The sequence below is a fragment of the Vulpes lagopus genome, chromosome 5 (genome assembly GCF_018345385.1).
Source record: "Vulpes lagopus strain Blue_001 chromosome 5, ASM1834538v1, whole genome shotgun sequence".
NCBI lineage: Eukaryota > Metazoa > Chordata > Mammalia > Carnivora > Canidae > Vulpes > Vulpes lagopus.
Window position 1 is genome coordinate 82,348,536 of NC_054828.1, and position 18,373 is coordinate 82,366,908.

Genomic DNA, 18,373 nt, shown 5'->3' on the forward strand with positions numbered 1-18,373 from the left:
TAGTTTAGAATGAAATTGTTTCTAGTCATTGTTACTTTGATTTTGTAACAATCTAATTTTTATTTTTTAAAAAAAACTTTATTGGTGTTTTATTTATTTTTTAAATGTTGATTAAAGAAGCAAATGTATAGTGTGTTTGTAGGAACTGAGGGTTTGTTTCTATGCTAGTAATAGCATGTCCAGGAATAGAATTGAAATTTGTCATCATTTTCCATTATGAAATGGATGTTTCTAAATGCATGTTTCTAAAGTTTGATTTTGTTAATCTTAGGAGTGACCAACCTCGCATAACCAAAGATGTGATTTGTTTTCATGCTGAGGATTTTACTGATGTTGTACAGAGACTTCAGTTAGACCTTCATGAACCTCCAGTTTCCCAGGTAAAACTCTTGCTTTCTTATTACCTTTCAAGTGAGATAATAGAAATAAGTGCCTATACCCATTTTATTTTGCATTTGCATTAGATACATGGGATAGTAAGTTTAATTTTATTACTATAAAAGCGGTGTGTGGAGGGTGTTGAAGTCCTTAAAACAGAGCCTTTCCAAGCAGAATGTTTGCGATCCCTTTAATCTTTGGAATGCCAGGTGGGCCCAGATGGTCAGAGGGTCTTAGGCTTCAGAGGGTCTTAGGCTTCTCAGTTCTGGCTATAAGCAGTCTCAGCTGATAACCCTATTGCACTGTGTGTCCTCACCTGCTAAAGGTTGAAAGATGCAGAAGCAGATACATTTTGCCCTTCTCTATGTCAAAGAATATATTATTGATATTTAGCTGCATTTTGAAATAGTTGTTTAAATGATTCCTTAGGTCAAGCCTGTACTTTGTCACTAAAGAGGTAGTGTTTAAAACATGAGGAAAAATGTTTCCCAGGCGTTACAGGAGATTTTAGAAAGTTGTCATTTAGTAATGCTTGTCTTTCATTTGGCCCTAGTTCTATTTTCCTGCGTTAATTCTAAAATTTTATTTGACTAAATTATTATATATTTTCAAGTGTTTTGCAATTTTTCTTTTCTCTGCAGTGTGTACAGTGGGTGGATGAAGCTAAACTAAACCAAATGAGGCGGGAAGGCATTCGTTATGCTAGAATTCAGCTGTGTGACAATGATATTTACTTCATCCCTAGAAATGTCATTCATCAGTTCAAAACAGTGTCTGCAGTGTGCAGCTTAGCTTGGCATATAAGGCTTAAACAGTACCACCCTGTTGTGGAAGCCACTCAAAACATAGAAAGCAGTTCTAACATGGACTGTGATTTAACTGGAAAGCGAGAATTAGAAATTGACTCCCAGTGTGTAAGGGTAAAAACTGAATCTGAAGAAACATGCAGAGAGATGCAGCTTTTGACAACTGCTTCATCGTCCTTCCCTTCATCAGAACTTAACCTCCAGCAAGATCAGATGACTCAGCCTATTCCAGTTTTAAAGGTGGAAAGTAGACTGGACTCTGACCAGCAACACAATCTACAGGAACATTCGAGCACTCCTGTGTGATATGTACATAGTCAAACACATTTTTTAACTTTTTTAAATTTTGATGTGAAGTTATAGTTTTATAACTGGCTTAAGTTAAGTTTTATTGGAGAAATCTTGCCTATAATTCTATAAAGAGAAATGACATTCCACAAATGTCAAGCATATCTTTTTTACACAGATTATGCAAAGTTAAGAGTTGTATCTTATCCCGTTAGTACAGTATGTAATAGTGGGTCTGCTGCTACTTTCTGTTTTAAGGTGTGAGGTAACAATTCAATCTCTTCTTCAAATCAAACTGAGAATTCTCTGGAATAACAGATTCTTATTTGGTAAATTATTCACTTCCCTTAATTTTATCTTGCCTTGTCTTTTGCCATATTTGCTGTTTTTATGATAGAAGATCAGATTTATGCTTTAGTACCTGTGTCTTTATGGCACAGATTCAATTTCTACGGTAAAAATGGCATAGATTACAGGAAGGAGTTCCTGCATCTTGTACATGGGCAAGTAAGTTCCAGCCATAAAAAACAGGTAGTTTCTAAGGAAAATTCAGTGGCTCTCTGGTTTCTTAACAAAAGAGAAAGCACAGCACTTTCTGATCCAAACTGTCTTTTTTGTATCTGTTATTTAAAGCCCAGTGGATATTTCAATTAAAAATATCTAAAGATGAATAGTCCTTGGTCATTCATTATCCATGGTTCATTAATCTCTTCTAGAATACATGGTAACTATGGAAGATAATTGGGTAAAAGAGATAATGTTGACATGATACTCTATCGTTCTGCTACTTAGCATCCTCACACTTTGTGTGGATACTTTTGCTTCCTAAATTGATCAGGAGTATCAAACTTCGAATGATATCTTTCTGATGAGGCTGCCATATTTTGTGCATGATACTTAGGAAAAACTGTGTTTGTCACTTGGCATCAACCTCTTCATGATAAAGATCTGTTGAGACACTTCATAGTTTTAACTGAATACTTGGGTTTATTTACTATTACTTGTGTTGCTATGGTCTAATAAAGAATATGGCACTAGACTTCATCCTAGAGTTTCAGGTAACCTAATGCTTAGTGCCTGAGTATTTAAATTTTTTTTGTCAAACAGGCACAGTTCTTATAGCTAGTGTAGTCTTAACTTTCTATTATTTTAGAATGTTAACATGATACACATTTCACTTTTTCTTAGTTAATAATACAATAGGCCTTTTGTTCATTAAAGGAAGAGTATTCCCCACACCTAAGACCAGATTCTTGTATCTACCTGGTTATAGTGCAATTTGGAGATTTTTTTTTTCCTGGAGGATGAGATTTGGAATATTTACATTAACATAGGCAAAAAAAAAAAAAAAGATGCTGCTTTATTATGTCTGTCACCATGAAAACCTAGCTGCATCTTTTGAAATATCAAATATGAATTTTCTCTAAAATATTCTGAAATAGGCTAAATCTTATATAAATATTACTTTGTGCAATATTGTTGTGTAGTTAAATGCATATTAGCAAAGTATAGAGGTCACTGTGTAAACCGATAGAAAAGTAACCATCAGCAAATACTGCAGTGATTAGTTAGAATCTGTATTATTCCTTATATATATGTATATGTATGTATTCTCTGTTACAAAGGATGAAGACAAATAGAGAAACATTTCAATGTAAACCATTTATGAATTGGAAGTGATGTTGGTTTTAGTTATCTTTGTAAATAAGGTAATTAGAATGGTATGAAAAGTAATGTGATTATTGCAGGGGTGTTTTAAAATCTTGGGTATAAATTCTAGGGTAAATTCTAGTTTATCAAGACTAGTTTTTAAAGGGACCTGCCTTTGAGGGTGTTTTTTGTTATTTTGGAGGGGGGAGGGGTTAATCACAAAAAAGTGTGTGGATTTGGGTTTTGTTTTTGTTTTTCTGTCCAGAAGAATTTCATAGAGCTTTACTAGGCTGTGCAAAATAGAATTCTTCTCAGGCAACATTTGCTTTTTAAAATAATCATGAAAACAAGGTTGTTAAAGCAAAAACTTTTTTTATTTTTATTTTTCTTGTCTTCCAAGATCCGATTTCCCCACTCCCACTTGCCATCCAGCAGATGCCATCTGTCATCTTAGCTGGTCATTACTAATAAACAAGGAGACTGTCTCCTGACAGCCAGCACTGTGTTTAATCACTCAGGAACCAGCGGATCTGCAAAGACCTACAATCAAAAGCAAATCCCTATTTTCCTTTAATAAAACATTCTACCCTCACCTCCAATATAAACACATTAAAAGAGTATACAAATGTTTAAAATCATGTACTAATAAATTCATTGTATGTTAGAATTGCAATAGAATGGAGAGAGAAACATTTAGCTAGTAATGTATCTGGAAACTGAATGTCCTATGTGAGTATTAGATTTAATAGCATGCTTTAAAGACTGATGAATATAAAAGCTCAAGTTTTGAGTTTCTTACTGCTTTCAAAGTTGTATCCTAGTTTAGTGATACAAATGATTGCAACTTTTCTAAATCTTGAAATTACTTGGTTTGGTGGAGTGAGGCATGGAGCAATCTGGCGTCTTCTGATTTGTAAAGTAGTGATGGCAGTGAAGTTGTAACTGAAATTTAAGCTGATCTTCCTTTTTGGTATATTATCTGTTGTGCCAACTCTTTGAAATTACTTGCAGAATGTGGCTGTAAGTTTGAGTATTTTGTGGAGCAGAGGGATATTTTAAAAATGTGCTTATGGAAAGGACCCAGTAAATGAATATTCCTAACTTAGTAACTAGAATGATCCTATGGTATTCATAGATAAGGATAAAAGTCTTCCCCCTGCCCCAGAAGTCATTCTGTAATTACCAAGATATGCTAGGAGTAGGATTATGATTCAGAGGTATCCCAAATTCATAAAGCAATAATAAAAACCTACATATTAGTTTTCCCCTCCAAAGTTTTAACTCTTTAAAAATGAATTCCTAAGCTTCATTGTACTTTTAATTTGCTTATTCAGTACTTAGAATTTGTTTCACTGGTACTTAATTATTTTTAATTTAAAACTTGAAAGGTGCCCTTTCCCCTTGGAGACAGTTGGAGTATCAGTTGACTAATACTACAAGCTCTTGTAGGGGGAAAATGGAGCTTGTTAAATAAAATCCTTTACCAAACCTTAGGAAAAGATGTCTTGTAACATCTTGCATCAGTCTTAATAGGCATAAAGTTCACACTTAATGCCTGGAGAAACTTTTTCTTACTGCCTTTCCCTCTATAAATAGTGTCTAGAATGAAAACTAATTTAGAAACAAGACTCCAAGATTCAAGAAAACCCTTAGTGAATATATTCTTGATCATTAATATTAGCCCATTATATTTTCATCTGTATTTGCCATTAAAAATTTATTTGCATTTATACCTTTAGGATAATTGAGTTTGTGTCTTTCTAATCTATTTTATCATTGCTACAGGTTTAAAAAAAAAGCTTTTCAGTAGTACATGGCAGAAATTTGTTTCTGCTAAGTTTTTTTTTTTAAACAAGTTGTAGCTGTATTTATTGGTCATGCAGTAAGTAGAGGAAATGTACAAGACAAATGTTTTTCTTTAGCATATAAGGGACCTATCCTCATCCTGAAAGTTTGTTGCTTTAAAAGCAAGTATCTCCATAAATATTATGGCCTTCCATTTTCTTCATAATTTTTTTATGATCCACTTGTGCATGTAGTTGAGACCACTGTCTCTTAATATAGCACTTTTCAATTCTCTAAAGAAATACTTATGTACTACTTCTATCACATGTTGTAAATTTTCATGTAATAGTGTTTTCTGTGACTAAACTCCATTTTGATTGGCAGCTAAGACTTTTTTTCCTGTGGCTTTAATTTATCTAAGAGGTCTTTGCATATAGATGAAATGTATAATTTGCCTGGCGGACTATTTGCGTTGTGTGGCCTTAGTTTGTTTATTGACATTAACGAGTGTTTTAAAAAGGTTTTTAATGAATAGTCTTAAATCTAAATTTGTGTGAATAATAATCCTTTTAACACAGTGCTTTTTTGTAGCTGTCTAAGTGTGTTAAATTGTTAAGCTATTTCTTTGTAAAATAGGACAATGGAATGCATAGAGGTTTTTTTTTTCCCCCTGTAAAGTATTTTTTTAATAAACAAAAGTCTGATTTGTCCTTTACTTCTGTTTCATGAGAAAATGAATAGTACATGTGAATTCTAGCTACCTGGAACCTGTTTTTAAAGTATTAATCCCCCTGTTTCTATGTCCCCTGTCATTTTCTAATCTTTTAGAAAAATCTTATTTTCTTTACTAAAGAAAGAAAGAAAAGGTCATAGATAATGGGAAAATTCCATCATACGGAGATGCAACTAGTTTTGGGAAGAAAAGCTACGGTTGGTATTTCTGGCAGTTGTGCATTCTGATGCTTACATCTACTTAAGAGAGGACAATCTTAAATTTTTAATCTGGTGATGTCCGTATTTTTCAAAGTACATGGAAGCAGTATTTTTTTTTTTTCATGGAAGCAGTATTAATGAAGATGGTGAAGAGACATTTTCGATGTCTCTAATGTATTAAGTCACACAACACAATGTTTTTTTTTCCTCATTAATTTTTGTGTGAGTTTTTGAGATACTTGCTAAGCCCTAATAGACCTTGGTTCTGTTTAGTAAAAGAAAGGGAAGGAAACTGATGTTCTCTGAGCAACTACGTCAAACCAGGCACTTTCTTTGAGGGTATCTCATTTAATCTTCACAGCCTTTAGTATTTAGTAGGAAGATAAAAATAAACAGAGGTGAGAAAACAGGCTTGTTAGGTTGAATAAACTGCCTAAGATCACACAGTTCTTTAATTGGAGCAGGGATTTGAATGCAGTTCTTGGTTCAAAGCCCATGCAGTGTTCAGTGATAGCCTTAGAAAGCATGGAAAACTTTGTAAAAAGGGGTTCCTGGAAGATGACTTGCTACTTCCTACCATTCCATAATGCAACTTTATCTGATTGTTCTTCCTTCCCCAAAAGTCCCTGTCAGCTAAGCAATGAAGTAAAATGTAATTCATGTCTAAAAGCAAATATTTAGATACACAATGATGACTTTTTCATTTATCATTTATCTTTTTTTTTCAAGTTGGCCATTTATCTGAAATCCAACAGAATTGTAATGTTTAACTCTAAGGCTGGGAAAAGCTGTCAGGAAGCAAAATCAAAGGAAACCACAGCCAATGTGTGCAATATAAAAAATCATGCCTGGGTGAAATAATTTTTAATTCTGTGGAAATTACTTTTACTTCTTAGTGGCTTTTTCCTTGTCAAATGGGACTTCACCTTACCCCAGCTTACTAGATAAATGTTCTTAAAACTTAGGACCGCATTTCTTAGGCTTTCTGAAGTGGTAGCTGGTGTGACCATCATCTGTCACTAGCTTTACCTGACTCAAATGCTACCTGCTGGGCAAGCAAGTGGCTTGGAAATGGCCGTTAGGGGTCAGTGTTCCATTAATGGCCAAAAAAAAAAAGTGCAGTAAAATGAGGAAAGCAGCTTATAATCTTACTAAGGTAAATTATCAGTTTCAGGTTCCACCATTTCTTTCTCCTGACCTCTACCAGCCTGCTCGAATTCTTAACCTAGAAACAGTCCTTCCCGCCGCCACCTTCCCCCACCCTCATTTGGGAAAAGTGCCCTGGAACTGCCCCGAGCCTGGGCCCTCCCGTTCCCTTGGCCTGGATGAGGCGGAGAGCCTAAACCTCGGAGCTGCGGGGGCGGGGAGGAAGCGAGTCGCCCAGCCGCTGCCCACCTCGCCCTCCCCCCCGGCCGAGGACGGCGTCAGTCAGGAGCGCAGCCCAGCCCGTTCGCTGAGCCAAGAATGAGCGCACCTGTGTGCCAGGCTCCTGCCAGGGAGCCCTGCCGGTCCGGGGTCCGAGCTCCCCGAGCCCACAGCCCTTGCGGCGAGACCGAGTGAATGACGAAGCACAAAGAAGCCTGTAAGACAAAGAAGTGTTATACGGGGATGCGCGGGGAGCCGCTGGAACATCAGGACCGGCCGCCGGCAGGTGGATGGCTGGCAGAGCCGTTCGCGCCCAAGCCACCCGGACGCTGAGCCGAGGGAGCCGCCTCGGCCCTGCCGCTGCGGAGCCCCGCAGCCCCGCAGCCCCGCAGCCCCGCAGCCCCGCGCCGGCGGAGGTTGGCGGCCCGGCCCGGGCGGGGGCGGAGCCACCTTCGCAGCCAAACCCGGAAAGCGGAAGCCGCCGCGGGGCCGTACCGGGGGCTGCGGCGCGGCCCTGGCCCCGCTCCCCGCCGGCTGAGTCCCGGCCGCCGGCCGCCCGGCCGCACGCCCGCCGCCCCGAAGCCGCCGCCCGCGCCGGGGGGGGCCCTCAGCCCGCGGCCGCTGCCGTACCCCGGCGGCTGGCCGAGCCCGCCTTCGACTCCTACCCCCTGCGTCCCCAGTTCAGCCGTGGCTTCCTGCGGGGGCAGCGCGGCGACCCCGTAGGTCGGGCTTGGAGCGCGCCGGGTCCGCGGCAGCCGACCGCCCCCCTCCGGACGCTGGGCGGCCGGCTGCCTGCCTCCGAGGCCCGGGCGGCCTCCGCGGTCTCCATGGTAACGGCCGCGCCGGCGTCTCCGCCGCAGCGGGAGGATGCGGCCTGCGGGGCCCGCCGGCTCGCCCCCGGCCTCCTGGCGGGGCCGGGGCCACTGAGGAGGAAGGGCCCGGCCGGCGGACTGCGGGGCAGCGGGCGCCAGGTGAGAGCCGGACGCCGGGGCGAGCCCGACTCCGGGCCCCCTCCCCCGCGCTCCCCGCGCTCCCCGCGCTCCCCTCCCTCCCCTGCAGCCCTCAACACACCCGCGCCGCGTACCGCACGCAGCCTCCCCGGGCGCCACTGCGCCAAAGGTTTGGGGGTTGCTTCTGTTTTTGTCTTTCCCCCCCGGTCGGCGGCCCATGGAGAGGCTGAGGGAGCGACCTTTGCGTTCTCCCCCAGCTGGGAGGCTACCGTCCAGCCGCCGGACTCACCGACGCGCTCTCCTTCATTTTCAGTGAAATCCCATTCTCTGGCTGGAAATACAGATGGCCTCAAATGAGAGAGATGCTATATCGTGGTACCAAAAGAAGGTAATGTCAATCTTTTTTACTTGTAGAGCATAGTTCCTGCAAAAAGCTCCCGCAAAGAAAGTCCCGTTAGTTTTCCCTGAGCGTGGTCGTACCAGGAATTTTGTACATGGTGTCTCTCAACAGAAATGGGGAAAACCCATGCACAAGGTCATTAGGTCTTTTAAATTCAGCCCCGGGTCCCCGAATACGATTTTCTATCCCCTCCCTTCTCCAGGCTGCATCACACAATGCTACACAAGGCTTTGTAAGTTTGCTTCTGATCCAACTGCTGCTGTTTTTTTAGACCTGAAACTTTTATCTTCACAGCTCAGATTGGTACTGTCAACAGTCTTATTGAGCTGCCCGTTACCTTTTATTCCTCTCTAGTTTCCCTACTGATGTTTTCCTTAAGAAGTGGAAATATCTTGTAAGGTAATACTTAATTTGAAATACTCTAGACATAGCGTTTTAACTTAGACCCAGCTACTTTAGAATTTCGAAGGAAACAGTCCTTAGAAATAATAACTTATTCTAACCTCTGAGAACCATAAACGTTTTCCAGATATCATTTTGATACTTAAGAGTTTCATGTCTTTGGTGAGATTTGACCTAAGTAGAAGGATTTTCCTTTGCATCATTTAAATAGCCTGCTCCCTATTTCAGATTGGAGCATATGATCAGCAGATATGGGAAAAGTCAATCGAACAGACTCAGATTAAGGTAAATTGATTTCTTTGATTCTAGCTTTGTTTTACTGAATTATTGTGAAGAGTGGATTGTACTTTTTATAAAACCTGCACTTATCCACCAGGTATGGCATTCTTTATTCTTTGATGTTTATAAGGAAGACAACACTGCAAACAGAATGACAAATAACAATTGACATTTGGCCTCAGTATCAGAGAAATAGAAAGGAGTGGTTGGTCTATGATGAATTGGAAAGCAATGCAGTCCCAGGACTTCCAGAGCCTCAGAGTTTTCAAGAGAAGCCAAGAAGATGCACTTTTATGTGAAATATCCAGATTTTTTAGAGCCTCTTCCCTTCTGCCACCTTTCTTCCTCCTCCACCTCCTTTCCCACCTTCTTTCTCCTTTCTCCTTTTTCTATTCCTGTGCAAGCCAAATCGAATCCATTTGTGGCCTGAATCACTTTCAATTACTGGTTTGGAGTCTGGTCTTAAGATTTGAGGTTCTTAAACGTTTTTCTGCACTGCACTTAGAACTGAGCTGATTGTTAGGGTAATTTCATGTTAACCAACCAAAAGCTGATACATGATTCAGAATGCCAGTTTATTAACTTGTAATAGCAGAGGGGGGTGTTAAATAATCTAATGTTCCAAAGTCAGGGTTATGGGCTCAACATGTACTGGATGGAGGAGGTGGGAGGGTGGTGCAAATTAGTCATGGGAAGGTTGCTTGGTAGCCAAATGTAATCACCATAGTCTTGAGAGATGTGGAAAAGCCTAAAGACCATCCCTGCCCCTAAAAGAATGTTTCTCTCTATTGACTTTAATACTTAGATTAGTATTTAATACAGATTCAGTGTTTCCTTCCTTGAAAAGTGCTGAATAATGACTGGCAGATTCTTGTTTTTGGACCTTGCTATTTTAAAGATTTGCTTCAGACCTTTTCTTAACATTTTAAAAAATATTTGTGTGTCTGGGTGTAATACAATTTAATAGTTCTGTTTATCTCTAAGTCACTTTGATTGGACTGGGATGTTTAAATCTCAGGTGAAATCCATTTAACCAACTCTTGTAGAGTGCATTCTTTTTATAGGCCAGTCAACTAGAAAGTTGTTAGGACTACATGGTACGTGGCTAACTTTCACAACTTTGTAACAGTCCTTGATTTTTTTTTTTTAATATATTAAAGGGACATGGGCAGGATGAATAACCCCCCACATTTTATTTTGTAAGTCTCTAAATCCTGTCCTGGTAGTCTTTTGTGAGTTGCTCTAAAATACTGATAGTAAGTAAGGTGTAATGAAAGAGCACAGAACTGAGTCTTAGGTCTTCTTTTTGTGATTTCTAGCCTTGTGATCCTAAGCAGCACTCAGTTTATCTAGGTTTTGGTTACCTTATCCTTAAAAAGGTTCTATTTACTGCTATAGAATTGCTTTACCTACTTTCTTCCCCTACCCAGCTAAAGATTTTCTCAACTCTTATTTCCACGCCATTTTATGCATACCTTCCTTATAGTATACCAATCAAAGTTATTTGTTAACCTGTGCATCCTCATAGGCTGCAAAGGTAGGAATTGCGTTTGCATTACATTCTTAGAACATCTTGATTCATACTAGGAACTCAGTTGTCTGTTGCTTATTTAACTAACCCTATCTATGATGTCTGTTTTTATTCATTGTTCTGTCATGAGGTAATGTACCTGATAACTCCTTAATGTATACTTTTAATTTAGCAGCAGTGGCAAGAATAAAATTAAGGACAACTCTAAAAATTTACTGAGCTGATATACCAACATCAGGTGCTAGGTGCTAAGAATACAGTCAACAAGATAGACATGAATTTCACTGTCTAATGATGGTGGGAGAGAAGCCAAGATATCCTTTTAAATATGTTTTAAGACTTAGACAAAAATTGACCAAAGTATAGGGTGCAAAGTAGTGCAATTTAAAGCTAGATTATACAAATATAAATATTTTTAACAAAAAATTAAAAAACAGTAATTAGAATATTAACATCAAATCACAGTACAATAAAATTGGAAATTACATAATAAAAATATAATTCAAGAGGCAAGAATATACAATGGGGAAAATACAATCTTCAATAAATGGTACTGGGAAAACTGGACACCTACATGCAAAAGAATGAAATTGGACCATTTTCTTATACCATACACAAAAATAAACTCAAAATGCATTAAAGACCTAAATGTGAGACCTAAAAACATAAAACTCCTAGAAGAAAATTTTCTTTGACATTGGCCATAAAAAGTCTAAATGTCTTCTCAGACAAGGGCAACAAAAACTACTGGGACAACACCAAAATAAAAAGCTTTAAAACAGGGAAGGAAACCATCCAGAAAATAAAAAGTCAATCTATTGAATGGGACAAGATATTTGCAAATGATATATCCAATAGGGGCTAATATCCAAAGAACTCCTGTAATTCAAGACTAAAAGAAGCAAATAATCTGATTAAAATGGTCAGAGGACCTGCATAGACACTTTCCAAAGAAGATGGTACAACCACTGTGGAAAACAGTATAGAAGTATGAAAAGTGGTATGAACTCTTCCACAAATGTTTATTGAGCTACTGTGTTTAAGGATTTTGCTAGGTGCTGAGCACAAGAAGAAAAATACTTACAAAAATATAATACTTGTTTTAGAAAAGAGCAAGTAGCCCTGTCTGATTGGAGTATAAGGTATATATGTGAGATGATAGGCCGTAAATCACTTTGGAACTGATTTGACTGCTTTACTAAGAAATTTTGATATTATTCTGTAGAAAATGGAAACATTTTCATGGTTTTTGAATGGGCTGGGTGACATCATGTTTGTGTTTTTGAAGGATAGACATAACAAAATCTATGGAATGTTTCTGAATACTAAATGAAACTATATCACTCTAAATGATATGTATGAACAAAAAATGTCTAGATTGATTAGGAAGAAAGAGTTCCAACGATTCAAGTTAATATATGAAGAACCTAGAGAAAGAAAACAATAATTCCAAATAAAGAAGGGAAAGAAATACCGAAAAATAAAACTAAAGCAGTCATTATGTATTCTTCAGCTGCCAAATATTTATTGAGCCCTTACCTACCATGTGTCAAGTAGTAAGCTAGGCACTAATGTCTACATAATGATGAGCAAAATCACTCAGTATTTTTCTTTTCATGGAGCTTAAAGTGGGAAAGAAACAATAATAAAAGTCCTATTAATGAATAAAAATTATTTTTACAAGAAAAAGAGTTCTTATAAGCCATTACACTTATAACAAGGAAATAGACTTAGTCAAGGAGGTCAGAGAAGCCTTCCCTAAGGAATTGATATTTACAGGAGATCTGAAGGACAAATAGCAGTTAATTTTTCTTTTTCTTTCTTTTTCTTCTTTTTTTATTTTTTAGAGATTTTATTTATTTTTTTGACAGAGAGCAAGGAAGCTTAAGGGGGGGGGGGGGTGCAGAGTGCCAAAGGGAGAGGAAGAAGCAGGCTTCCTGCTGAGCAGGGTGTCTAAAGCAGGGCTCCATCCCAGGACCCTGGGATCCTGACCTGAGCAGAAGGCATATGCTTAACCGACTGAGCCACGAAGCACCCAAGAATAGCAGTTAAGAACAAATATACTTAATCTACACAAACTCAGAAAACGGAAGGAAGTGCACTTTCCAACTCACCTTATGAGACCCTTATTATCCTGATTCCAAAGCCAGACAAAGACATCACAAGAAAAATCGTTATGAACATAGGTGTGAAATCTTTGAGGAAAATATTTGCAAACCAAATTCAACAACATATAAAATGGATTAGCTACTGTGACCAACTAGGGTTTATCTAGGGAATGCAACTTTGGTTTAACATTTGAAAATAAATTTATGTAATATAATGTACTAATAGAATAAAGGACAAAACTATCTTCTCATTAGAAACAGAAAAAATTTATGCCCATAATTTAATGCCCATTAACAATACACTAGAAATGTAATTTCCAGGCAGCCCCGGTGACTCAGCGGTTTAGCGCCGCCTTCAGCCCAGGGCCTGATCCTGGAGACCCCGGATCAAGTCCCACGTCAGGCTCCCTGCATGGAGTCTGCTTCTCCCTCTGCCAGTGTCTCTGCCTCTCTCTCTCTCTCTCTCTCTCTCTCTCTCTGTCTCTCATGAATAAATAAATTCTTTGAAAAAAAAAAAAAGTAATTTCCTCAATCTGTCAAAGGGTATCTACATAAAACCTAGAGCTATAGGTTAGGTTTTACTTCAGGATATCCCACTGAAAAGTGAAAAGATGAGACATAGATTGAGAGAAAATGTTTTGTTTATATGTTTTATATATATATATATACATATATATATGAAAGTATTTGTATGTACAGTATATTAAGTATTCCTACAACTCAATAAGAAGACAAAAAACCCAATATAGAAATTGGCAAAATATTCAAATGGGTATTTGACCAAAGAAGGTAAATGAATGGCTAATGGGATATGAAAATATGCTTAATATTATTAGTCATTAGGGAAGTACAAATTAAAACCATAGTGAGATAATACCATAAACCTGTTAGAATGGCTAGAATTAAAAAGACTGACTTTACTAAGTATTGACAAGGACATGGAGGAATTAGAATACTCATACTCTGCTAATGGGAATGGAAAGTGGAAAATAGTTTAATGGTTTTTAAAAAAAATAAATATGTATTTTCCATATACTCAGCATTTCCACTCCTAGGTATTCATCCAGAAGAAATAAAAGCATATGAGCACATGCAAATGTTCATAGCAGTACTAATCATAATAGCCAAAATGGAAAAAAGTCCAAATGTCTATCAACTGGTGGGTAATAAACAAATGTGCTATATCTATGCAATGGGATCCGGCTTAGCAATTAAAACTATTAATACATACTACAACATAGATGAACCTCAAATATGTAAGGGGCCAGACACAAAAGACTATATACTGTGTAATTCAGTTTATATGAAATTTATGCAAAAGGCAAGTCTATAGAAATTAAAAAGCAGACTAGTGGCTGCCTGTGGCTGGGGGATAGGAACAGAGATTTACTGCCATTCTCATTTTTGAGTTGATGGAAATATTCTGAAACTTGAATGTGATGATGGTTGCACAATTCTATAAATATACCAGAAACCTACTAAATTAGTTAATTGATAAAACTGCACACCTAAAAATGGGTGAGTTTTAGAATTTGTAAATTATATCTCAATATAGCTATTTTCTTAGGTCATACCAATAAAAAAAATAGGACAAATCATAATGTACACAAGAATGTCATACATATTCTCATTGAAAATTGTCTTCTAAAATTTCTTAATTGGGAGAATATACTAAATTTAACATCTAACATCATTTTCAGTGAGGAAGCTCAACTTAGTCACTCTGATGTCCCTTGGGATATGTTTGCTAAGATGAGTATTCTAACTAGTATTATATACCACATCTCTTTTATCCATTAGTCCATGGACACTTGGGCTGCTTCCATAATTTGGCTATAGTATATAATGCTCCTATAAACATCAGGGGCATATATCCCTTTGAAGTAATATTCTTTGTATTCTTTGTTTTTCTTTGATATTTTTTCTTTCTTTTTTGTTAAAAAGATTTTTTTTTTTTTATTGAGAGAGAGAGAGAGAGAGAGCACAAGTGGGAGCAGCAGAGGGAGAGAGAATTCCAAGTAGACCCTGCACTGAGTATGGAGCCCAATATTGGACTCAATCTCATAACCCTGAGATCATGACATGAGCTGAAGCCAAGAGCTGGATGCTCAGTCAACTATGCCACTGAGGCGCCCCTTTTTCATTTTCTTTCTAATTAATATTAGAATAATGAAAATCAGTGTTTGAAACTGATATGATTTTTTATACCTAGAAAATTTTATTTTTTTTCTTCCTAGAAAATTTTAAAGGGCTAATCATAAGCACAAAGGTGACTTCAGCTGTATTTGTAATATTTTATTTCTTTAGCTGGATGGTGGGTACATGACAGATGAGACTCCTCATTGAAGATGACAGTTTGAATATATGCCTAAATCTCCAACTGATCTCTTCTGAAATTCCTCTAAATGACAATAAATAAGAAAAAGATATTAGCCCACAAGGATTAAAGGAGTAGGAGAGGAGACTACCATAAATGACAGCTATTAACACAATTTTGAAAGTTGAAAAGTAAAGAGAGTAAAAATGTAAGTGTCTGTAGTAGGAAATGCCAATAGGAAACAAATGTTTAAAACTCCTGTATTTAATTTCTGAAAGACTCAGGAATTAGATGCATCAAGTATATTTGCATGTATGAGGTGGAACTGAAAATAGGATTGTTTGAGCCGTTTATAAGGGGCAATAGACCTATCCCCAAATCTTCTTCCTTATTCTACATGGTCATGTAGTTATCCTTACTTCCTCTAACAGAAGGTTAGATTGAAGCTTGCTGTCTAGAAAGGCTGAACCAGAGAAGTTCTGGATTCTGGAACACCAAACATAGTAAGGGCGAGGTGAAATACTATACTAATAATGGAGGTGAAGTAAAGGTCTGGTAGCCAGGTTTATGATTTCCAACAGAGGACTGGAATTTATTATTGTAGACACTGGCCAGCTAACAAGACCAAAGGATACTGGAAATGAAATAGCTGGCGACCCTTCTACAGTGACGCCAGCTGCTTAACAAACTTCAGCCATTGCACACTGAACTCTCATTCAGCATGTTAGTGCCTCACTTTTAAGTGTCAGTGGATAGCCCGGCTAGCTCAGTTGGTAGAGCATGAGACTCTTAAGTGTAAATGGATAGTTGAAAATCATCAAATATTTGCAACCTAATGAAACAGAAGGAAAGAGATAAAAGAAATGATAAAGGAATCATAAGAATGCTAATGTTAAAGATATAATGAATATATGTAAAGAACTGGATGATTAAAAAAAAAGAACTGGATGATTTAAAAAAGAGGGAAGAAAAAGAAAAAAAAAGGACTATAGAAGAAAAGGTAAGAGAACTAGAAAACAAAAATAACCAATAACTTTAATAGAAAAGTTGGAATTTAATAGAAGCAGCCATTCCTCAAAAAATTATACAAAAGAACAAAGGAAAAGAAAATAGAAAAGTGAGTATAATTCATGAAGGAAGCCTAACAACCAGCTAATAAGTGTTCCAGAAAAAGGAAACGTGGAGGAGAAGAAATTATCAAATAAATACTATATTTCCCAGAACTAAAATACACACATTCTCAAATTGGAAGGATTTTTTAAAAGATTTATATTAGTTACAGGTGTATAACACAATGACCCAACATTTATATACATTGCAAAATACTCAACACAGTAAGTGCAGTTATCATCTGTCACCATAAAAAGTTATTATGATATTCTTGACTGTATGCACTATATATATGCTGTGGTTTACATCCCCATGACTTACCCATTTTATAAATGGAACTTTGTACCTCTTAATCCCCTACAACTATTTTGCGCCTCCCACCCCTCCACCCTTTCCTCTGGCAACCACCAGTTTATCAGTTTATTCTGTTTTTATGAGTTTGTTTTCTGTTTTGTTTGCCTATTCTTTAGATTCCACATATAAGTGAAGGCATGCGGTATTTGTCTTTCTCTGACTTATTTCACTTAACTCTGAGTCTATCCATGCTGTCCCAAATGGCAAGATTTCCTTTTTGTTTTTTTCTGGCTAACATTCCATTGTACGTATATCCCATATCTTCTTTATTTATCAGTGGACACTAGGTTGCTTCTATATATGGGCTATTGTCAGTAATACTGCAGTAAACATAGGGTTGCATATGTCTTTCTGAATTAGTGTTTTTCTTTTCCTCAGGTGTACACTCAGAAGTAGAATTGCTGGATTGTGTGGAATTTCTATAAGTTTTTGAGGAAACTCCATACTGTTTTCTGTAGTGACTGCACCAATTTGCATTCCTACCAACGGTACATGAGGATACCCTTTTCTCCACAACTTCAACTTTTGTTACTTCTTATCTTTTTGATACGAGCCATTCTGATAGGTGTGAGGTGATAACTCATTGTGATTTTGATTTGTATTTCCCTGATGATGAGTGATGTTGAACATCTTTTCTGTTAGCCCTCTGTATGCTTCTTTGGAAAAATGTTCAGTACCCCTGCCCATTTTTTAATTGGGTTATTTATTATTTGGGTATCGAGTTATATGAGTAATTTATATACTTAGGATATTATCCCCTTATTGAATATATTGCTTGTAAATATTGTCTCCCGTCCAGTAAATTGCCTTTTCATTTTGTTGATAGTTCCTTTTCCTGTGCAAAAGCTTTTTATTTTGATCTAGTCCCACTTGTTTATTTTTCCTTTTGTTGTCCAGGCCCAAGGAGACATATCCATAGATATGTTGCTAAGACCAGTGTCTTAAGAGTTTACTGCTTATGTTTTCTTCAGGTCTTACATTTGGGTTTTTTAATTTTTTTTTTTTTTTTTTATTTATTTATGATAGTCACACAGAGAGAGAGAGAGAGAGAGAGAGAGAGAGAGGCAGAGGCAGAGACATAGGCAGAGGGAGAAGCAGGCTCCATGCACCGGGAGCCCGACGTGGGATTCGACCCCGGGTCTCCAGGATCGCGCCCTGGGCCAAAGGCAGGCGCTTAACCGCTGCGCCACCCAGGGATCCCACATTTAGGTTTTTAATCCATTTTGAGTTTATTTTTGCACGTGATGTAAGAAAATGGTCTAGTTTTATTCTTTTGCATGTAGCCATCCAGTTTTCCTACACTATTTATTGAAGAGACTGACATTTCCTCATTTGTATTCTTGTCTTCTTTCTTGTAGATTAATTGACCATACAAGTATGGGTCCTCTATTCTGTTTCACTGACTGTGTTTCTATTTATGTGCCAGTACTATACTGTTTTGATGACTATAGCTTTGCCGTATGGTTTGAAATCTGATATTCTTATACCTCTAGCTTAGTTTTTTCTTTCTCAAAATTGCTTCGGCTATTTGAGGTCTTTTGTGGCTCCATACAAATTTTAGGATTATTTTTTTCTAGTTTTGTGGAAAATGCTATTGGTATTTTGATAGGGATTGCACTGAATCTGCAGATTGCTTTGGACAGTATGGATATTTTAACAGTTTTAACTTTTCCAATCCATAAGCCATGGTACATCTTTTCATTTATTTGTGTCATCC

The 18,373-nt window shown here is 37.7% G+C and overlaps 2 protein-coding genes across 3 annotated transcripts in view; both read left to right on the plus strand.

The window, feature by feature from the left end:
• Window positions 1-5,616, plus strand: part of RSBN1 (round spermatid basic protein 1) — a 45,399-nt gene extending 39,783 nt beyond the window's left edge. Inside the window, exons 6-7 of the mRNA XM_041755886.1 lie at window positions 272-380; window positions 1,020-5,616. Of these exons, the coding sequence (XP_041611820.1) occupies window positions 272-380; window positions 1,020-1,490 (580 nt within the window). The 3' untranslated portion in view covers window positions 1,491-5,616. The remainder of the gene's footprint in view (window positions 1-271; window positions 381-1,019) is intronic.
• A 2,168-nt stretch (window positions 5,617-7,784) lies between these two features.
• The window catches only part of PHTF1 (putative homeodomain transcription factor 1), a 40,140-nt gene continuing 29,551 nt past the window's right edge, over window positions 7,785-18,373 (plus strand). The window contains exons 1-3 of one of the 2 annotated variants that reach the window (XM_041757308.1): window positions 7,785-8,176; window positions 8,469-8,543; window positions 9,186-9,242. In XM_041757308.1, the coding sequence (XP_041613242.1) occupies window positions 8,499-8,543; window positions 9,186-9,242 (102 nt within the window). In that variant the 5' untranslated portion in view covers window positions 7,785-8,176; window positions 8,469-8,498. The remainder of the gene's footprint in view (window positions 8,177-8,468; window positions 8,544-9,185; window positions 9,243-18,373) is intronic. The other variant, XM_041757309.1, reaches the window with a different exon arrangement.